Below are 23,399 nucleotides of genomic sequence, written 5' to 3'. Positions count from 1 at the left end.
GGTAAGCGATATCATATCAATTATTTGTTGGAAAATGCAAAATATATTTCCACATCGGCTATGTTGCAAAAAAGAGAATTTTAAAAGTCTACTTCAAACTGCATTCAAAGTTCATAATTTCTCTCTGGAGGTGGATAGTCTGTTTCATCGGAGATCCTTTGAAATTATCTTGAATCAGAATAGATGTCTTCCATAGTTGGTCGCTGTTATAATGTTGCTATTATTGTGTACGATGTCCTGCTCACTTCACTTTGCATCAGTTCACAAAAACCTTTTTGGGTTTTTAATTATAAAATTACTGTTTGTAATTTCTGATGGCACAATAATAATCCATCACATTTACAAACCATCATTTCTTCAGCCATTCCCCAATTGATGGGCATTCCCTCTATTTCCAATTCTTAGCTTAACTTAGCTTAACAAAAGAGCTGCTATAAATTTTGTACAAATAGGTCCTTTTCCTTTGATATCTTTGAGATCCAGACCTCAGTTTCCTTCATTTTCTGTAAAATTGGGGTGGGGAGTGGGATTGAAACAGGAAACTCTGAGGTTCCCTTTAGGTCTAGGTTTAGGTCCTAAATAACCCCCTAGCTTCTCATGTCCTCCCATATTCACATGTTTGATTCTACCATTATTCTCTCCCCCCATCCATATTATCCTTGAGAAGGAGGCAGGGGAGGGAATCTTATGACCATTTCACAGATAGGAAGTGGGATGATTTGCCCAAGATATCACAGTAAATTATGACTTGGAAAGGTAAATTTATTCAGATTTACTAACCCTTCTCCTAGATCACTTTCTATTTTACTGCCTCTAGTTAATGAAATGAACTCTCCACATTCCCTGCCCCAACTTCCTGTGTCCAGGGAGCCAGACTTTGAATTTTTTGCCTTCAAATACAACAATTTGAGATTTTCAGTCCCCATGGAACCATGCCTAGAACCTTGTCCTTTGGGATCTAGTCTTGCTCCTGTCGGAGTGTATTTTTGCTTGTTTATTTACTTTAATGGCCACCAGTAGAGAGAGCTCTGAATTCTGCCTGAGCAAGAGGCAAATTTCATGCTCTCTTTCTCATTTTCTCCTCCCTTAGTCTATTCTTGGCATCACAAAGGAGAAAGAAGTCAGCTTGCTGCCCTGTGTGCCATCCTCCCTCCCGCCTTCAGTTCTGGGTCTCCCATGTGATCCCAAGGCTGGAGCTGGGACAATAGCCTCCATCCACCATGCTAGGCTGGGTAGACACCAGCTGGTCAGAATTACTGGAGTGATGTCAGTTCTATCAGCTTGCTGGGAACTAGGAATAAATTGGGGACCAGAAAGTACATAGGACCCATGGGGAGTGGGGGGAGGGAAAGAAGGCTGGAAAGACACAGAAAGGATTTCTTAGTCTCTGAGAAGTGTGCTAAATTATTAAGCATCCTCTTAATGATTCTGGCTGATAATGAGCCTTCTATGCCCTCAAACAGAGGAAGAAATCATGGAGGGAAGGAAAGGGGAGGGAAAGGGAAGAAAAGAAGAGGGGTAGAGGGAGGAGCGGTAAAAGTAAAGGGGAAGAGGGAGCAGCAGAGAGAGAGAGGAACAGAAAGTGGGAGGGAGAGAGTGGGAGAGAAGAGGGGATGAGAGAGAAGAGGATGAAGGGGGATAAAAGGAAAGGAAGGGGAAGGGAGGGAGAGAGGAAAATGAGTAGGGAGAGAAAGCTTCAGAGGAAATTGACCTCTGGGCTGGGTTTTGCCCTCTCTGAGCCATCTTGGACAAATTATTTTGGTTTCCCAACCTTAGTTTGCTCATCTGTAAAAAGGAGGAAATCTTCCCTAAGCCATCTACCTCACAGGAATTCTTGCAGAGCTCAAGTATCTGTGAAAGGGATTTGGAAGAGATAGAAAGAAAAAAAAATACTGGAATAGAGGGTGAGAGCTATGGGTATGAAACACTGTATAGTTTTGAAAAATTACTCCCCCGCCTTTCTTCTTTATTTTTTCATATAAGGGACAGTTAAATGATATAGGCAGGAAATAATGATGGTGTAAAATCAAAAGATATCCATAAAAGTGTTTTAAAAGACACTGCAAGAATGCAACTCATGACATATAGGTATCATAATATAACTATGATATATATCATAATAGAATAATAGCAACCTACCACACAGAAGTATAGTGGGGATAAAATAATGTTAATAAGAGCTAGCAATTCTATACTATTGAAAGCACTTTACAACTAATCTCATTTGATCCTCACAGCTCTGGGGAGGGAGGTGCTATCATTACTCCCATTTTTGTTGACTTTCTGACTGAAGGGATGAGGCTGTATATACACTGTACCACTAACTGAGGATAAAATGTTTTGCAAATTGGTAAAAAATGAGTGATGATGATGATGATGGGGGAGGAGGGGTGCTGGTGGTGTCAGTTCTCCAAGTGGTCCTAAGTGGGTTCTCGACAACTTCCCCCCTCCTTCTTTCTCCTCCCATATAGCAGGAACTGCCAGTCCATGGGAACGTGTCAGCCACCACAGCCCGGCCCCTTCCGCCTCAGGACCCCCTCCACACCCAAATGGAAACCTTGGAGGCTCAGTTGCTGTCCAAGGTCATGGCTCTGGAGAAGGAGCGCTCATCTTTGAGCAGCAGCAACCACAAACAGCAACAAGCAGTAGAAAAGGAGCTGAACGCTTTGCAGGATCGGGTGGCAGAGCTGGAACACGGTGAGACTGGAGGGGAACTACCAAGGACAGGGTTTGGTGGCAGAGGGTGGCAAGCACAAGCTTTGTCCCAGGCTGCTTAGGTCTCTGTAGGCTGGCATGGGAATGTTGGAAATCAGGAGCAAAGCAGAGCTGGCAAAGGTTATGGTTCTATTCATTTATTCAACAGAGACTGAGAGAGTGCCTGCCATGTTCTAGGTTCTAATGGACAGGAAAGGAAAGGACTTGGTCTAGCAGAAAAGCCTCTGAAATGAAGTATGAACTACAGCTTCATCACTTATCCTCCTTAGGCTTTACCCCACTTTATTTGTTTATTATTTTTTTCTAGTTATACATGTATATTAACTTTTAAAACACATTTCTTCCTTCCTTTCTTTTTTCTTTCTCTTTCTTCCTCTCTCTCTCTCTTTTCCTTTCTTTCTTTTCTCTCTCTCTCTCCTTTCCTTCCTTCCTTCTTTCCTTCCTTCCTTCCTTCCTTCCTTCCTTCCTTCCTTCCTTCCTTCCTTCCTTCCTTCCTTCCTTCCTTCCTTCCTTCCTTCCTTCCTTCCTGCTGAGGCAATTGGTTGGGGTTAAGTGACTTGTCCAGGGTCACACAGCCAGGAAATATTAAGTGTCTGAGGTCATATTTAAACTCAGGTTCTCCTGACGTCAGGGCTCATGCTCTATCCACTACACCAACTAGCTGCCCCTAAAACAATCATTTCTTTTTTTTTTAATTAATTTTTATTTACCAGACATATGCATGGGTAATTTTACAACATTGACAACTGCCAAACCCCTTGTTCCAATTTTACCCCTCCCTCCCCCCCAGATGGCAGGTTGACCAATACATGTCAAATATGCTAGAGTATAAATTAAATACAATATATGTATACTTGACCAAACAGTTGTTTTGCTGTACAAAAAGAATCAGACTTTGAAATAGTGTACAATTAGCCTGAAAACACAATTTCTTTATGAATCACATTAGGAGTTTCCCCACCTTTAAAATGGAGTTATCTAGGCATTCATATTCAAAGGGGATAGTCTTGCTGTGAGGATATCCTGAGCGAATGGTTAGTCTGTTAGTCAATAAATATTTATTAAGCTCCTTCAATGTTCCAGGCTCTGGGCTAAATATTGATGACCCAAAGAATGATTTAAAAAAAAAAGAGTTCCTAGTTCCTACCCTCAAGTTGCTTACATTCTAATGGAGAATTAGTGTTAGAAGAGAGACTGGACAAGACAAGATTAGGGAAGAGCTCATAATGCTGTTTGCCTGGATGTAGAGTACAGGAAGGAGAGGAACGAGAAATAAGAATGGTAGGTTGGCATCAGACCAGGGAATTTGAATGTTAAATTAATGAGTTGTAATTTTATTCAGCAGGAAGTTGGAAGTCACTGAAGCTTTATGAGCAGGAGAATAATATGGCCAGACTTAGGATTGTTGAATCAGAATCTCAGAGATCCAGACTTGGAAGAGATGTAGAAAACCATCTTCAAACCACTCGTTTTACAGATGAGGAAACTGAAGTCTAGGGAAGGGAAAGGATATCCTTATGATCATGAAGGTAGAAAATGGCAGAAGGGGATTTGAACTAGGTCTTCTTGATCACAGAGTCAGGGTTCTTTCCTAGATTGCTTTGACTATTATGGGAAGAGAGAGGATGCTGGATGATGGATACAACCTCATATACTTAGGAAGCTCATGCAATCCTCCAGGTATTAAAGACCTGAATTATAGTGATAGCTTCTAAGTATAGAGAAGAGAAATTGGAAAGATGTTGTGGAAAAACAATGGAGAAGATTTGACAACTGGTGAGACAGAGAGAGAATGAGGAGGAGGGAAGAAAGAAATGAGTCTTAAGTTTCAAGCTGGAGTGACTTCAAGAATAGGAATGGCCTCAACAGAACTAGGGTAGATGGGAAGATGGGAAGGTTTGGGGAAAAGAAGATAAATTTACTGAGTAATGAAAAATAATGCTATGTAGGGAGAAGAAATAATGCAATACACCTATGACAGAGGGATAGGAAACTACAGGGACAGGCTAGACAGGAGGCAGGGTCTCTGCATTGGATTAATTTTTTATTTTCTTTATGAATTTTTGGAAGATGTTCCAAAGGAAGGCATGATGGGAAATGTCAGTGATGTAAATATATAAGGTGGCAGTAAAATGGATTTGTTTTTCAAAGGAAGATGATGAGTTTACTTTGGATATATTGAGTCTGAAATGCTAGCAGGCTATTAAGCAGCCAGGTGAAATTTCAGATCTAGAACTTGGAGAAGTCAAGGTTGGAGCTACCAGTGTGGGAGACATCCCCATTAGAGGTGACCTTAAAAGCCATGAGATTGGGGGAGATTGCCTGCCTGGGGAAAGGAAAGAGAAGAGGCTAAACATGATAAATATGGAAATATGTTTTGAAGAATTGCACTTGTTTAACGTATATTGGATTATTGCTGTCTAGAGGAGGGGGGAAGTGGTGAGGGAGGAGAAAATTTTGGAACACAAGATTTGGCCAGGGTGAATGTTGAAAACTATCTTTGCATGTATTTTGAAAAATAGAAAGCTATATTAAAAAGTAAAAAAAAATTAATGAAGAGGCTAAAATCAAGGAAGATATCCATACTTACTGGTATGCATTTATTTTGAAAAAATAAAAAGCTATTTTAAAAAGCAAAAAAAAAATTTAAATGAAGAGGCTAGAGTCAAGGGAGATATCCATACCTACCGGTGTGCACTGAAGGTGATTGAGGAGGAAGAAGACCAGGATAGACCAGAAGACAAGGAAAGAGAGATAAATTATATAGGAGGAGACACTGACCAAATGGCAAATGCTGCCAAAAGAACAAGGAAGAAGACTGGAAAAAAGATCATTGGGAGGTGTCATGCTACAGGGGAGAGAGCTACCAAAACTCCTGTTAGTGAGATTTGCTAGCTGTGTGACTTTATGCATGTCACTTCTCTGGATTTCAGTTTCCTCATCAGCAAAATTGGAGGTGTTATCTAGAATCCCTTACAGCTCTCAATCCCAGGATCCTTTAATCAGAAGGTCATGGAGAGAATAGTTTCAATTAAGGAAGGAGAAGTGGGGTAGAGCTTTGGGGGCATCGTGGATACAGCTCTGGACCTAAGTTCAAACCCTACCCTAGATACTAGCTATGTGATTGGGCAAATCACAACCTCCATGGATCTCAGTTTCCTCATTCGTAAAGAGGGTGGACTAGATAGTCTCTGAGGTCTTTCCAGCTCTAAATCTCTGACCTTTTTGGGCCTCATTTACCTCTTTGATAAAGGAAGGGTTTGGACTAATGGCAGAAGTAAGAGGCAAGAATTGAGAAGAAATTCAAGACTAATGAGAAGTTTTGATTATTTTTTTGGTCGTGTTGATTTTCAGGGTGGGGGGAAGGCATGAAGCAAGGACAGAGGAGACCAGGGCTTATTTGTAGGTAGGAAGCAAACTGTCCTTGATGAAAGGGAGATTTTATATGCCTTTGGGGAAAAGAATTGCTATTTGAAGCTTGGGGAGAGGAGTAGGAGGGAATGGGATCTGAGACACAAGTTAGAAGGACTAGTCTTATCAAGGTTCCTCCACCTCTTCTCCAGATGCTGGAGGAAGATAGGAAAAAAAAAACAGTTTTGGTTATCTGTAGGAGGAAGGATAAAGTAGCTCGTGACAGATGGTCTGGAGCTTCTCAGTCAAGTAGGAAGGAGGACCATCCACTGAGAAAGGACTTGAAGGAGGTGGTATGGAGCAGCTGCTGTGGGGAATGTGAGAGTGAGTCAATAAGAACATAAAACACAGCTAATAGCAGCGTATCATTAAAGAAACAGATCAGTAAAAGGTCTGTCGTGCAGCAGTGAGGACCCACTTAACGTGAACTCATCGTAATTGCAGCCAGCAAAGTTTTCATGACTTTCTCCACTCGGAAGTAAAATGAGAATACTCAGATGCCTGGGGTTACAGAGAGTTGTAGACTAATGAGACAGTAGAAGATGGAATTAGGGAGTCAATCCATAATTAAGGTCTTATTATGTATCAGGCACTCTTTGGGGGGATGTAGAGACAAAAGTTAAAGTCTGCCCTCGAGGAGCTTCCATTCTATAAAACCAGTTAGCTTCATTTAGTAACTAGTTAGCATGTGAAACATATCAACATAATATGACTTATAAGGAAATATGTTTGCATGACTTCATGTGTATAATCAGAATTGAATTCCTTGCCCTTCTAGGCAGGGGAGAGAATTTGGAACTCAAAATTTTGAAAAAATGAATGTTAAAGAAATATTTAACAAAATGAATAAAAATACATCATACGTACAGCTCTTTGCAAATTTTAAAGCATTAGATAAATGTTAGATGATATTGTTTGTTCACTAAGTGTCTCTAAAAACATTCCAATTTTACTTATGATCCTATAATCCTAGATCTTCTGGGATTTTGTTTGGACAGAACTGGTTGTGGAAGATGTTGTGAAAGGAGATTCTAGGTCAGCTGTTAGCCATATCAGGAGATGATTCTGGAATCCCATTCAGATCAGGGCTCCTGTGAATCTACGATTGGCCAAACTGGGTCTTAGAGTAAACTGTGGGCATCCATGACTCCTAGACCAACTCTTGGAATCTAAGTGCTTGGAGGGTGGTCAGGATAGAGCCTGAGTCTGCCTTAGTCATTTCCGTGACCCACTATGTCAGTCTGTGACCCGCTATCTCCTCCTGCTGACTTCTTCTTGCCTCTTCTACCCTCCTCTGGTTTTCAGGGGCATCAGCCTACAGCCCCCCAGATGCCTTCAAGATCAACATCCCAGTGAAGAATAATTACATGTATGCCCGCGTGCGCAGGACCCTCCCAGAGCTATACGCCTTTACCATCTGCATGTGGCTGAAGTCTAAATCTGGGGGGATGGGGATAGGTACCCCTTTCTCCTACTCAGTGCCAGGCCAGTCCAATGAGATGGTGCTGCTGGAGGCGGGGCATGACCCCATGGAGCTGCTCATCAATGACAAGGTGAGTGATTGGGGAGTGGAATGGTGTTCAATCAGCATTTATTAAATTCCAGCTGTATACAAGACACTGGAGATACAAAAGGGAAACAGGTCTTACTCTCAAGGAGATTTCATTTTAATATGCATTGATCATTAAGCACAACATTACAGAAAGGAAATCCATAGTCTTTAGGGGTGAGGAGAGAATTAGCATCCTGGAGAATCAGAAGGAGTTGAGTGGAGGGAATGGCACTTGGGTGAGCCTTGAATGGTACCAGGGATCCCAAGAGGCAGCAGTGAGGAAGGAACCTCTGAGACAAGAAATGCAAGTAGGGACTGAGGAAGGACAAGGCTCTGGAAGAGTTGAGACTGGAGGAAAAAGAGCACAGGGACTCTGTAAGGAAAGAGAACTAGATGTGGAGAAGGCTGGGGAAGGAAGGAACCAAGGGAGCTCTGTGGGGTGGGAGGGGTATGAAGCAGGGAATGGTATGCCCAGCTTGCCGAGGAGAAAACCAAGGGTCAGACTGCTTTTATCTGGGTTACAAAGCTAGCTAGTGTCAAAGCCAGCCCTTTCCAGACTCCAAGCTCAGAACTCTATTGTCTAAGGAAGATAGGGAAGGAAGGAACCAGAGAATAAAGGTTTGGGGGGGAGAGACCAGGGGAGGGATGAGGAAGGGGTCCCCTTCCCTGCCATTCATCTCTAGCCAATTACCTTGGCGTCTCCTTCTATTCTATTTTTCTCCTCCAGATCTGATGCCCATTTTATTTTTTAAATTTATTTTTAATGCACATTGTTTTATGAATCATGTTAGGAGAGAAAAATCAGAAAAAAAGGAAAAAACATGGGAGGAAAACAAACAAAAAAGAAATGAACCTAGCATGTGTTGATTTACATCCAGTCTCTTTAGTTCTTTTTCTGGATGCAGATGGCATTTCCTGTCCAAAGTCTGTTGGGATTACTTTGGATCATTGAACCACTGAGAAGAACCAAACCTTTCTTAGCTGATCATTGCACTAACTGTTCTAGTTGTTACTGTGTACAATATATTCCTGGTCCTGCTTGTTTCCCTCAGCATCGGTTCTTGCAAATCTTTCCAGCCTTTTCTAAAATCAGCTTTTTCATCATTTTTATAGAACAATAATATTTCCAGGCTTTTCTAAAATCAGCTTTTTCATCATTTTTATAGAATAATAATATTCCATTACCTTCATGTATCACAGCTTGTTCAGCCATTCCCCAATTGATGGATCGGATACCTATCTATAAAGGACTCTGCCTCCCTTCTCTCAGCTTGTCTCCAGGGAAGGATATGGGGGAGCCAGCTAACAGAGGCTCCCACGGTCCCAGGAATTGTCATCATCTTTGTCCCCATGAAGGCAGGATTATTTCCTCTCTATCAGGGTGGGGTGTGTGTGTGTGTGTGTGTGTGTGTGTGTGTGTGTGTGTGTGTGTGTGTAATATAGTGTAGTGTGTGAGGGGGCCAGAATATTGAGGCTGGGAAGGATGGAGAAAGTATGCTTTCTACTTTGCAGAGGATGGAGTCCTCAGGGCTTTAGAGAAGAGGGAGGTGGAAGAAGCCGGTTGGTCTTGGCCACCTTCATTGTCCATCCTCCTGGCTAAGGTTCTGGTGCCCCTGGGAGATGGTTGTTGAGCTTTGAGAGCTGAGACCCTCAGCTCTCCACTCCAGGGCATTGGGGCTGGGGCAGGGATGGCTTCATGCTAACCAAGCTGGGCTGGTCCTTGACTCAGGCCCCCATAGCCAACAACTCCCATTTCCCTAAGGCTCTCGGGATTCCAAAGCACTTTCCCCCATCCAGCCTCAGAGTCCAGCCACTCCAATCTCCTCATTTTATAGAAAACTTGAACCCAGAGAGGTGAAGGACTTACCAGGGTCACACAGTTAGCTTATAACAGAGCCAGGAGTTGAACCGATGTTCTCTGACTCTAAATCCATCTCTCCGCAGCAGTACAAGTATTACTGTTGTTCTGTCATATTGATTACCTTGGGAATCTCTTCATCTTTCCAGGACTCAGTTTAGTTATCTGTAAAATAAGGGAGTTGGACCTGATGGTCTCTAAACCTATGATTCTACCCTATTTTACAGATGAGGAAACTGAGGCAGAGACAGACCAAATAATGGACCCAGAATTACCTACTAATGAGTGTCTACAGGGTCTGTTTTTTGAGCTCTCACACTGTCTGCAGACAGAGCTCCCTCAGCCGCCACTTGTCCTCTACCTGAGAGGAGATCCCAGCTGATCTGCAGGGGATTATGGAGTAGTGTCCTCCTTCATGGAAAATGGAGTCACCCTGGCTTCCAATGACACCTGACTTCAAGGTCATCCCTCAGAATGGACTGGGGCTCCTCACGGTCTGTCTCCTCTGTTCTCAGCCCATGGGCTCCCATTTTGTGCCAATGCACTCTTCCTTCACTCCATTCTGAGGGCTTACCTAGAGGATGCTGGGTAGTGGCCACAAAAGGCTAAGTTCTTTCAATAGCCCCTTCTTCCACCTAAAGGATCTTTCCCCTGAGACCCCAGAGATGGGGCAGGTTACAGGCAATAAGGAAAAGAATGCAAAATGTGGGTTCAGGAGTCCTGGGGAGAGCATGGAATGGGGGTTCAAATTCCAGGGCTGCTTCTTGCTTCTGGGTGACCTCAAACCCTTCCCTTGTCTAGGACTTAGTCATCCACCAAGCATTTATAATGTGCTCACTTAGTGCCAGATCCTGCCCCTTCCATCTCTAAATAACATGATCTCAGAATATAAACTGGAAGGAGCCATCGAGTCTGAACCACCTCATTTTACAAAGTGGTAAAGTGAGGCAGCTAATTATGTGACTGTGTCTGAGACACATGTCACTTAACCCTTCGAAATCCCAGGCAATTCTCTAGACTAAATAGTGGGCTATCCCAGCCTTCCATCCATCAGTGGAAGTCTCCCATACCGATAAAACTTCCCAAGCACGCCTAGCCCCCTTACAAAAGAAGACTGTATACATACAAAAGACAGTTTTTGAAATGAATTGTTGATAGAAGGGGAAAATTCCCAAGAAATGGAGCTTATCCTAAAGAGAAATGAGTTATCTATAAAGGTAGCGGGTTCCCGTCACTGGAGACGAGATGACTGCTTGTAGGGAATGTCATTGAGAAGGGCTGGTTCTGACACAGGAAGGATGGATGCCCGCTGATATCCCCTTGGCTTTGAGGTTTTCAATTAATCTCTAAAGTCAGTTGGCCAGCGCCTGAGAGCAGGAGCTTCCCTGGCTGAAGGGCTCTTTTGTGCCCATTTCCAGGTGGCCCAGCTGCCACTGAATCTGAAGGATGGGCGATGGCACCACATCTGCATCGCATGGACCACGAGGGACGGCCTGTGGTCAGCCTACCAAGATGGCCAGCTGCGTGGCTCCAGTGATAACCTGGCTGCTTGGCATCCCATTAAACCCCATGGAGTCATCATCCTGGGGCAGGAACAGGTAAAGAGGGCTCGGGTTCTGGGAAATGCAGAGGAAGGAAGGAAGGAAGGAAGGAAGGAAGGAAGGAAGGAAGGAAGGAAGGAAGGAAGGAAGGAAGGAAGGAAGGAAGGAAGGAAGGAAGGAAGGAAGGAAGGAAGGAAGGGAAGAAAGAGAAAAGGAGATAAGGAAAGAAGAAAAGAAAAGGAGGAAGAAAGGAGAGAAGGAAGAGAGAAGAAAGGAGGGAAAGAGAGGGAAGAAGAGAGGGAGGGAGAAAAGAGAGAGGGAAAGAAAAATGGAGGAAAGGAGATAGGGAGTAGGGAGAAGGAAGGGAGAAAGGGAAAAGAGGAAGGAAGAAAAGAAAGAAAAAAAGGAAGGAGGAGAGAGAGAGGGATGGAGGGAGGAACAAAAAAAGGAAAGGAGAGAAGGAAGAAAGGAGAGAAAGAGGAAGGAAAGAGAAGAAAGGGAGGGAGAGGAGGAGGAAAGGAGAGATGGGAAAAAAAGGAGGGAGGAAGGGTGGAAAGAAGTAAGGAAGGGGAGGAGGGAAGAAGAGACCTTTCTGGAGGAAGGAGCAGCAGCGATAAACCTTAGAAATCTCTGCATGATTAAAATAATGAGTAATGACAGTGCTGATTCCTCCAAGCTTGGTCCCCTTTCTATGATTTTCCAAATTACTGTGACCTATATTAGCTTGCTTATCTCCATCTTGGCCATTGTTGTGAAACCAGATGAAGATGTCAGAGCTGGGGGGTCTTTAGAACACAGAGTGTCAGAGCTAAAAAAGTCTCTCGGGGCTAATCTAGCAGTCTCATTTTACAGTCTGGGAGGGGGTCACTTCCCACGTTCGTACAATGGATTAGTAGCAGGGCTGATGCTAGAACCAGGCTTTTGATTTTGGGTCCTTCCCACAAAGCCCCACTGCCCACTTCAGAAAAATCGGTACCAGGGCTGGTGTTTTATTAACTGAAGCTGTATCTGTCTCTCTCCTCCCTCACCCCGTTTCTCCCTTTCCTTCCTCCTTTCCCCCTGGTCCTCCCACCAGGACACGCTGGGCGGTCGGTTTGATGCTACCCAGGCTTTTGTGGGTGAGATTGCCCAGTTCAACCTGTGGGATCACATCCTGACACCTGCCCAGATCCTGGGCATTGCCAACTGCACCTCCCCCTTGGTGGGCAACATCATTCCATGGGATGACAAGCTGGTGGAGGCTTTTGGGGGCGCAACCAAGATGGCTTTTGACTCCTGCAAGAGCAAGGCCAAGGCCAAGGCCAAGGCATGAGGCTTGGAGGAGGGCCCATAGTCCCAGCCTCCCCTCTTCCTCCATAACCATTCCCCAGGGGAGCACAGGGAGGGCAGCATTCCTTCCCTTTACCCCCACTCTCCTCTCCTCCCCTCTCCCCCCTTCTCTGCTAGATTGTGGATATCTTTGCTTCCCCCTTCTCCCTTTCTCCCTCTCTCCCCCTTTCTCCCTCTCCCCCTCTTCCTCTCTTTCCCTCTTCCGAATGCTCCAGGTAACGAGCACAGACATCTGGAGATGCTCAGCAGCTGTGGCTTGTTCTGTCAAGTGTAGGGTGAGTCCTGGCGAAAGCGGGGACAGGTAGAGGGACAAGTAAAAGCATGGCAATGCCCGCCACCGGGTCCACTCATTTTGGGCGTGTCTCTCTACATGGTAAAAGAATTCACAACCGACCAGAATGGAGTCTTAGGACAGATCAGGACTAGAGAGAACTTGGAGTCCATCTACTCCAATCCTCTCTTTTTACAAATGGGGAAACTAAGGCTCGGAACATGTAAGTGACTTGCTTGAGTTCACTAGTCTAAGAATAGAGGCAGACATGGAAGGAACTTTGGGGTCATCAAGTCCAATCTCTCCATTTTACAGATGTGGAAACTGAGGCCCAAAGAGCTTAGTTTAAGTTCACCTCTCTGACAAAATCATGGGTCCCAAGATCATAAGGTTAGCTAGGTGGCTTGGTGGAGTCACTTACAAGTCACTTAACTGCCTCAGTTTGCTCATCTGTAAAATGGGAACATACCAGAGAGGCAAATGGCAAACCATTCCAACAAGAAGACTACAAATGAGGGTCACAGAAAGTCAGGTATGTCAGGAATGATTGAAAAACATGGTCATAGATTTAGATCTAGAAGTAACTTTAATATCTGGCCCAAACCCCTCATTTGACAGATGGAATCTGACCCAGAGAGGTTAAATTACTTCCCATGTAGTAAATGGCACAGCCCGAATTTGAATCCTAGTTCTGTCTGACTCCATATCCAGCTGCCTCTCCTAGGGTACCACACTGCCTCCCTCCTCCGGTTCTCCATTCATTTGTCATCCCCCCCATCACAAAGCATCAGATGGTGTCTCAGCATCACCACTGTGTGAGGATGTTGCCTCATGCACTGGAGGGGTCATTCCCCCCCCCATCCCTCTGTTCCCAAGGAGCTCACTCCCATGAGCTCCCTTGAGCACTGCCAACAGATGTAGCCTCCCCCTGGACCAAGCATTTATAGGAATAGGAATTGGTGCATCAGGGTCCAGGGCTTTTCTGTAACTTTGGTCAAATTTCTTTTCCTTCTGGACCCATCCTAGGCAGATCTGCCTTCATACCCGATCATAACTCTAAAGGATTTCAAGCATCATTCAACCAGAGTGTCAACACTTGGGGAGTTGGTGTCTATTCCCTTCATAGTGCCCCTGAAATCTACCATCTTCTCAGTCACCATGCATCCCAGGCTGTCACGTGAAGGGTGTTAGACCAGACAGAAGTCAAAGGCAAGGTTCTGAGGTCCAGGTCACGGATCTAGAACAGCCTGGATCCATAGGTATGCCTGAGCGGGGCCTCCTATCTATCAGTATCTATAAGCCCATCTTGAGCCAAAGAGGGGATGTGGGCTTGATTGAGGGCTTGAACTGCTCCCAAGTGAAGAGCTTTTTTTGCCACTTAAATTAAATAACGGAGATATAAGCTGCCTCAGGCCTTAGACCATCTATCTATCTGTCTATCTATCAATCTATCATAAGTATTAAGTGCCTATTAGGTTGCCAGGCACGGGGGATATGAATACAAAGAATGAATGAAATCCCTCCTCCATTTTCCATATCCTGGTGGGAAGAAACTACTTTACTGAGGGTATATTAGATAAAAATCCTTATAGAGTAATGGGAAGGATAAGGGTCATCCTCCTTTGAGGCTAAATACAATAAAACAGGGTGGGCATTAGCTTTCTGATTTTTAGCACCTGGAGTTTAGAGGAATCTTAAAATATATGCAAGAAAAAAGAGGGACTGGTAGCTCTAGCATTGAATCCGTCATTGTGGGAAATGCAGGGCATTTGTCATTCTCTCGGTCAGTTGACAGGACTTTAGGGAGGTTGCCATTATTATCATCTCTCTTGACAAAATGGTCTAAGAACATTTGAGAAGGGGGAGGATGCTTTCAGCTGAGAGCATCAGGGAAGGCTTCATGGAAGAGGTGGTGTCTGAGATAGTCCTTGAAGGAAATCTCAAAGATCTCAAGGGATCTCAAAAAAGGGGCAAAGATTAAGAGCAAATTCATCCCTGTCTAATTGGACACAGCCCTGTGTGAGAGATGCAGTGGAAAATCCCTACAACTCCATTCTGGCTAGATTGTAGAATATATAAAGGGAAACTGTGGAAAATAAAACCAGAAGGGTAGATGGGAGATGCGCTGTAGAGAGCCAAGATGTCTGGCTAAGTAGATTATATTTTTTCTGTGAACAACTGGGAAACAATGTTTTTGAGCTAAAGCGCTTGGTCATACCCAAGCTATAGGAAGATTATTTGAGAAGCAATATGAAAGATGACCATCTGAAACCTCACGATGGGAGGAAGAGAGACAGGCTGGGGACACCATAGTTTTGAGACATCATATTCACTATACATGGCAAGAGGACAGGGAAATTGTCTGAGGGAGTCACATTCAATTCAGTCCCTCAACAGCTTATTGGGTAATTTCCATGTATAGTGCTAGGTGGTTTGGAAGCATTGTCCTCATGGAGTTATAATCCAACAGGGAAAGGAGACTTCCAGATAACCATAATAAAAAAATATCAGCTGTTAAGTACAACAGACAGTATGTCTAATAAAGTATTAGAGCTGGCATTTGAGTAGGGTCTCAGAAGATGGTTAGGAATTCATTGCATTGGGGCAGCTAGTGGTGCAGTGGATAGAGCACCAGCCCTGAATTCAGGAGGACCCGAGTTCAAATCTGGTCTCAGACACTTAACACTTCCTAGCTGTGTGACCCTGGGCAAGTCACTTAACCCCAGCCTGGGGGGGGGGGGGAAGGAATTCATTGGATTTAGGAAGGAAAGGAGAAAATCTTAGACATAAAGACTGTTACCATGTTTAACAAATGGAGATACATAGACTGTATGGAGGAGAGTATTATGGAGATTAGGATGGAAAGGTTTGATGGTACCAGGTGGTGTAGAACTTTAAAAATCAGGCAAAGGGATTTCAACTCTTTTCAGTGTACAATAAGACTGTGTCCTGCCTCCCAATAGGCACTGGGATTTCTGCCCTAAAGGCTTTGGTTAGTTATTAATATCTCCTTAGTTATTGGCTCATCTTTTGCCCATGTATGTATACTGGTTTGTGTTATAAAATGTGGTCCGTAATGTTTTCTAAGTTCACAGAAACCACCATGGTCTAGACACTAATCTCTTGATGATATGAGAAAGATTATCTTTACTGAAAGAAATAAAGATGGACTGGCATCCATCTTACTGCTTAGGGTCAAATCATTCATGTTTCCCTCCTCAGAAAAACTAGAGAGTTTCCAGATTGACTCAAAATGGACCAATGTTTAGCTGGACAGTAGACATATAGAGCCCAGGTAGACCACAGGATGATCACATTTTGGCTTGGAAAGGCATCCTTCACTGGAATCAGTCTGGACTGGGCACTTCCCAAGTCTTTAGCTTGAGCCCCCTGAATGGGAAGGTAAGGTCAAGAATTGGAGACCATCATCCTACCATGAAGTCTGGGAATAACCTAGAGTGATGCTGCCCCTTAATTCAAAGTCTGGATTTGAAGATTACATAAGACATAAATTCCGCCTTAATAAAACCTACAATCTACAACACAAAGATCTATCAGATATGAGAGGTCGGACTTACTTTAAGGCAGATGCCAGGAGTTGTCAGAGTCAAGAGAGAAATCTTTGACGTGGACAGAGATTTGAGGTCTGGCTGTGAAAGAGAGAGTCCTGCTCCCTGTAGTCAGAGGGCCTGAGGCAGAAGTCCGGTCAGTACCCTGGATAGCTCCAGGAGGGGGAGAAAAGGTGATGGCTCTTTTTAAGGCTAAAGTCTACTCTATCCTCACTCAACCCTAGGCCGATCCCATTGGTTCTGGACTTGTCTTAAAGGGGTCCCGATCCTATTTATCATCTCTGTGCCATGAGAGAATCCATCCATTCATTCATCCAACATTTATTAACCACCTGTTATATACAGGGTTCTGTGTTAAATGTGGCGGGAAGATGTAAACATAAGATGTGCTCCTTATCTCACAGAGGAGAAAGTCTAGAAGGTGGGAAATATATATGCAAATATCTCTATTGAAAAATAAACTAAGTGAACTGTAATAAGGGAAGCATCACCAAGTTATTAAAGACAAAAACGACTTTTTTGTTTTGGCTTTGTACCTTGGTGTCCTGCACACAGCAGGGATCATAAATGTTTGTTGGACAGAGTTCAATAAGGTGCTGCGAGCATTGGTCTAAGATGGTATCTGAGCTGGGCCTTGTAGGATTTCAATGAGTGAAAAGTGGAGCGATGAAGTCTTACTGTAGGCAGAAGGAAGGACACGAGCCAAAGGAATGGATAAAGGATGAAATGAATTTGTAGACTGGTGGATAATAAGGCCTGATGTGATTAAAGGAAAGTACTATGAGTTGAGGATATAGAGCTACAGTAGGACTAGACTAGAGAGAACCTTAAATCCACATCTAGGATCTTGGAGGTGACAAAGATCTCCCGTGGTCTCACTTGGGGCTGGCCCCTCAAGGGAAGCCAAAAGGCTGGTTGGGGAACTTCATCCTTTGCCCTACAGAAAAGAAAAAAGACCAAAACGAGTTAGATCACCTAAGGTTTAACAGCGAGTCAGGATTATATCAGGGCTCATGCTCAAACTTGCTGATCAGTTCCTTTTCCTACCCATGAAGCTGCAGACTTTTGGATAAATGGTGATCTTAAGAACCCAGAGTGCCTAGCAACAGGAAAATATTTATCTGTAGTACAACCCCAAACCTTGGCTCCATGGCACTGTCCCACTGGACAAGGGAAACTGAGGCATTGATGGGGAAGAATACATAATGCAGATGGGCTGATTGAACCCAGGGATCCTGCCACAAAGGAACCCCTCCTGAGGGGCTGACTGTACTTTGACTAATCACAAGTTGCAATACAAAGCTGAGCCTTCTCTCCCCATTTCTTGGTGTCCCCCAGTCTTATTTCCCTTCTGGCCCCCTAGCCAGACACTTGGCTCTGCCATATTCTTTTTTTTTTCCACCAGAGTTTCATTATTCTAAGATCCCCTGGCTCTGCAGCCTCTTCTTCACTGGCACATTTGAATTTCAAGAACATAAAACATTCCTCCCCTCCTTTTTCCACCACCGGATTATAGCCAACCTCCCCAAAGACCCAGTGATGTCATGGTCATTATTCAGCCAGAACCTGAGTTGCCCTGGTAACGGTTGGTGATGTCAGCAAGAGCTCTGGGTCAAAAGCTCTATCAATAATGCCATGTCTTGTTGCCGTGGTGACAGCAGAATCCAGAACTTCCCCTCCCCCTTCTTTAAAGATAAAGCTTTTGTGACAATCGTATATGGAAGAGGATGATATTTCAGAACTGTGATGTTTGCCATTGGTCACAGCCAATTAAGTCGAGTTATGCTCAAGGCTCTGGCCTTTTTACTGAGACAATGCGTTAGGGAGTGTCTGATCCTCACTCCTCTTGGCTAAGTCCCCAACTGCTGGTGCAGCCTCCCAGAGAAGGAAGGAAAAGAAAGCAAGAGAAATTTCGAGCTTGGCGTAGGTCAAGGTTAGGGCTAGGACTTGTACCCCTTTCTTGGTGCCTTTCTGTCCAAGAAGTTACGTTCTCTGAAGATGTCACTTCCTCAACCCCATATCCAAGAAGGACTCGGTTACTATCACTGCCTAGAGTAGCCAGAACTACTCCCTTTCATACTCTGGAAGGAAGGATGGATTGGAGTGAAGGCTTGCCTTTGCTACTTCTCACCTGTACAAGAATCAACTGATCCTTTTCAACCTTGGTTTCCCCATTTGTAAATTAAAGGGTTCAGGCTACATGAAGAATGTCAGCTTCTGGAGGGCAAAAGTGTTTAATTTTTAACTTTGTCTCTTTAGGTCCTGATCACATAACAAATACTTGATAAATGCTCCTTGGATTAAGATTTCTTCCAGATCTCATTTGAGATCACAGGATCTTTCCAAATCTGAATCCTTTTTATCCCCAAACTTTTCTCCTGCCTCTGTCCTAGGGAAGATAGCAAAGGAGGTTATTTCTTTGGGGGTGCAAAGCAGCCCATCAATCCACAAGTGCTGATGAAGAGCCTGCTATGTGCTGAGGAGACAGACAAAAAGGGAGACAGTTCCTGCCTTCAGAGAACTTAAGTTGTATTCAGTGGAAAGGGACTTGAACACTCCCAGATCAAACATCCTTTTGACAGGAGTTAGATGAAAGGGAATTGTTGGAATTATTTATGTAGTATGGATCCTGTCTTTATCCCCCCAAAATGAAAAAGAACAAAGTGGGAAAGGATGCACACCTGTTCTGGGAAAACAAAAGTGGGGTGACTTATGTCAGCCCCTCCAGTTTCCCAAGAGTATGGGATACAGGAAGAAGGTAGCACATAGGAAGATGGTGCAATCCAAGGCTGGCTCCATAGGGAGGCTTGAAGAAAATAGGGTGATCTCAGATCCTTCCAGAAAGAGAAAGGACTGGGGCTGCCCTGTCACTAGAGCAATTCCCCCAATCCGAGCCCATTTTCTCTACATTTCCCCCTTCATCTCCTCCGAGATTCCCATATTCTTACCAGCTTGAGGGCTTCTCTCCCTGTGGGCCCTTGTGCTATGGGCAAGCAGGGATGTGGCCAGCTTGGTGGGTCCTATCTTAATCTCTGCGAAGATCAGGATCAGGGGGCCAAGGACTCAACTTTCCACCTTCTCTCTGAGACATAAGTCCTCAAGATGGGAGTAGGGAGATAAGGAAAGGCTTTCACCTTCAACAATCATACCTGTGCTTCTCCTACAAACCTGGCCCTGTTGATGTCCCAGTGTCCTAGATGACTCCTGCCCTGTCCCTGATCTGCTGCCCTCTGGCTCCTCCCAAACCCTACCCTCTCTCCTTGAGTGTGACACTATTCACCCCCCATACACCCCCATTGGGAGGTGTCTTCCACAGCCACCACCCATGGGACTTAGCCTGTGAGACAATTGTGTTTGAGCTGTGCAACACTGTGATTTTCGTGCCCATCACTGAGACCATGCCCCGGCTCCTCCACGCTGCTCTTTCTTCCTCTCTTTCCCAAGCCTCCTCCCATAACCCTATTTTGTACATCTGTGACATGAGCCACAACACGTGTGTGTGTGAGTGTGTGTGTGTGAGAGAGATGCCATATTTATTAACATGTGGTTCTTTTTTTTTTGGTTTGGTAAATCTGATTGTTGACAATAAACGTGATGTTTACTTCCTGCTTCTTCTTTTTGGGCATGGGGCTGGGAGGGAGGACCGCCTCTCAGGGTAGCAGCAAAGCAGGCAAATGCCCCAAATACCTACCCATCCCAGCACCATCTGTGCCTCCTCCCAGGTTTACAACCCCCACTCTTCGGCCAATATCACTAATAACAAACTGTCTCCGAATATCTACTGTGTGCAATGACCTAGGCTCCAGGATGGTATATACAACAGGTATACAAATCAATAGTTACTGATAATAAATCATAATTTCTTGACTACATTGTTACGAGACTCCATATGGGGTTAAGAAGCCGAGGGATAGGGAACTCTCAGGTGAAGAAAGCCCTACCAGTATAGAACAGGGAATGGTCTATGGATAGATTTCATAGGGTTTATAAATTTGGATGTGGGAGAAAAATCACATTTTCTTTTCATTAATTTGTAATTGGAATTTATTTCCTTCAATTGCTTAAAAATATTATTCCTCTGTCTCTGCCTTTTTCTCTCTTTCTCTATCTCTGTCTCTCTGTCTCTCTCTCCCCCCCCCCCCCTCTCTCTCTCTCTCTCTCTCTCTCTCTCTCTCTCTCTCACACACACACACACACACACATACACACACACACACACAAAAAAAAATCCCTGTTTTAGAAAGGTACCCTATACCTGGTATAAACAAAATTAGCCCCAAGTTACAAAGGAATAAATAGGCATTAAGAGTAAAGTGACTTGCCCAAAATCAGAAAAGAAGACAAGGGGGAGAGCCAGAATGTGGAATATAATCCAAAGTGTTCTGGGAGTTGGAAGATTCATCATAAGCACCATCTGGAAGGCAACGTGGAGCCCTTCTTTCTCAATTCCTCCCACCAGGCCAGACCATAACAGCAGCAAATTACTCTCCATGCCATGATGGCGACCAAGCTCACACTAGACTGAGAAAAATCCTAGCACCATCTTGGAAATACTTGTAAAAGAATCATTGAGATTCTCCCTCATACGGCTCAAGCTCCCCATCAGCCTTTGCATAAGCGTCCATTCCCTTACTACCTCACCAAGCTAGATAAAAACAATAATCTCTGACTCCCCCTCTCCTTTTTCTCATAATCTTTCTCCTTTCTCTTTCCTCTCCTTTCCTTCTCTCTCCACTTTTTTCTTCTTTCTCATCCCTTCTCTATTCTTTCTCTCCTTTCTCCCTCCCTTCTCTTCTCTTTTATATCTCCTCTTTCTCCTCTCTCCTTTTTTCCTCTCTTCTCTTTTTCTCCTCTCCTCTTTTTTCTGTTTTTTTATTCTTATGCTTTCTCCTCTTTTCTTTTTTTTATTATTCCTCTCCTTTTCATTGTCTGTTTCTCTCTGTCTTATTCTCTCATTCTCTCTTTTTGTCTGTCGCTTCCTGCTCTATTATTTGTCTGTCTGTTTCTTTCTGTCTCTCTCTCTCTGTCTGTCTCTCCTCCTTCCTCCCATACCAACTTTGTCCTTCCCTTCTGCAGCCATTAACCACATGTCTGAATCAAAAGCAGTTAAAAAGGGTAGTTTTTAACCACAGTAACCTAGTTTTACTATCTAAATCAGGAATTACCGACAACTTCACAGAGGATCTTAGCGTGAATGCTCACCATCACCAGAAAGAAGCAGGGGAGTGCTAAATCAAATCTCTGCCTTTCTCAGCCTCAGGTCAGAGCTAACTCAGCAGGCTTGAGCTCTCACAGCCACTGCCTTTCTCGAAAGAAGAAATGTCAGGGGCTTAACTCTTCTGGCCATCTTTTCAACATCCTAGTTTGGGTGTCCATTTAAAACACACATCCAGCTCATCTTAAGCTCACTTGTTTCTTCTCCAGTAGACATTTTGCCCCCCATTCCTTTTTTGGCCTTCTGGATAGATGTCCACCTCTCACAATAATTTCTCTCCAGGTGAGAGGAAAAAGCACTGGCTGCTTGCGATTACATCTCCCAGAATTCATGCAAATTAAGTTGCAGAGTCTCTTCCCACCTGGAGGAAGATTAGTTTTACTACCCAGCAACATAAGACTATATAAAATACACGTGTATATACATATACATATATATATATATATACACAAAATGCATATACATATACAAGTCTATACAAAATAAACTCAGGATAATTTGAGGGAAGGGTATATTAAACAGCCTAGAGGAAGGGGGAACCTTCATGTAGAAAGTGGCATTTAAGCTTAAACTTAAAGGTAAAGAGGGAGAACTGTCTAGAAATGGGAGGCAGCTGACACAAAGGCACTTTTGTTATCAGAAGACTGGGTCCACCAGAACTGCGAGCTCCTGTTCTACATCCAGACTGAAAGTGACTTGAGTCATGGAGCACTTGCCTCTGTTGATACAAGGACTTCCCTTTTCTTACACTCATTGGTTCATTAAGTCACAGCTCTGGCTCAGAAGCACAAATTATTAAAGACTCTGTCACATGACAGATGAAGAATTTACCTTGGATAAACCTGGGTTCCAGTCTCCCTGTGAACTTGAACAAGTCTCCAGGCCTAGTTGCCAAAAAAAGTGCCAACCTGCACTGGCAGAGGAAGTTTCCCTTTTAGGGAGCTCTATGTCAATGAAATCACAAGCCCACTCCTTCTTCCTAAATTAGATTATGTCTCATGTCCAGGTCCTCTCCAAAAAGAGGTTGGAAGGGAGCAGAATAAAAAAGAGGAATTCAGTATATAACATGAATTAGGTATGTTTGCTCTTACAAACATGAGAAACCTAAATATTTAAAAACCTATAAGCCAGAACCAGGAATATATTGTACACAGTAACAGCAAAATTGTGCGATGATCAACTGTGAAAGACTGAGTTCTTCTCAGCAGTTCAGTGATCCAAAGCAATCTCAAGACTTTGGACAGAAAATGCTATCTGCATCCAGAAAAAGAACTAAAAGACTGAATGTAAATCAATACATGTCATATTCACTTCTTTTTTCTGTTTTTTTTTTCTCTCCCGTGTTTTTTCTTTTTGCTCTGATTTTTCTCTCCCAGCATGATTCATAAAGCAATGTGAATTAAAATAAATAAAATTTTAAAACACAAGTATGTATTAGCAGGATACTTAACACATAACTACAAGCACAGGATTTTATCATCTAATGACAGTTGGATTCTCTTCTATGTGTTGTTTTCCCTATTAGAATATGAGCCTCCTTGAGGACATTCACTGTCTTGCTTTTCTGTTTGGACCCCAGAGCTTAGCTCTGTCCCATAAACGTAGTGAGGGCACAATAAATGCCTTTTTACTCACTCACTCCTTCATTCATTCATTCATTCATTCATTCATTCACAAGATCATAAAGCAGTTGGTGAGCCTGCTGATTAAAGATATTACATTTCACCTCCACTCCTTTCCAAACCAAACCTCTTCTGAACTTCCTGCTCAACTTTGCCCATACTTGTGCACCTGCCATAGTCAATCACTCTCACCTGCTTTTCTCCTTAGATCTTTGGAACCCCAGTCACCTGTAATCCTGCATATGCCCACCGTGGGATTGATGGGCAGTGGCCTAATCAGGAAAGAAACATAAAATGAAACAAAACAAGATAAAAA

General features: G+C 43.7%; 1 protein-coding gene across 1 annotated transcript in view; it reads left to right on the top strand.

Moving 5' to 3' along the window:
- Positions 1 to 19,847, top strand: part of NPTXR (neuronal pentraxin receptor) — a 39,466-nt gene extending 19,619 nt beyond the window's left edge. The window contains 4 exon segments of the mRNA XM_074269658.1: positions 2,472 to 2,697; positions 7,432 to 7,679; positions 10,955 to 11,134; positions 12,153 to 19,847. Of these exon segments, the coding sequence (XP_074125759.1) occupies positions 2,472 to 2,697; positions 7,432 to 7,679; positions 10,955 to 11,134; positions 12,153 to 12,389 (891 nt within the window). The 3' untranslated portion in view covers positions 12,390 to 19,847.
- The last annotated feature ends 3,552 nt before the right edge of the window (positions 19,848 to 23,399 follow it).

The sequence above is a fragment of the Sminthopsis crassicaudata genome, chromosome 5 (genome assembly GCF_048593235.1).
Source record: "Sminthopsis crassicaudata isolate SCR6 chromosome 5, ASM4859323v1, whole genome shotgun sequence".
NCBI lineage: Eukaryota > Metazoa > Chordata > Mammalia > Dasyuromorphia > Dasyuridae > Sminthopsis > Sminthopsis crassicaudata.
Note: the sequence above shows the minus strand (reverse complement) of the source record. Positions and strands in the feature narration are given on the sequence as shown.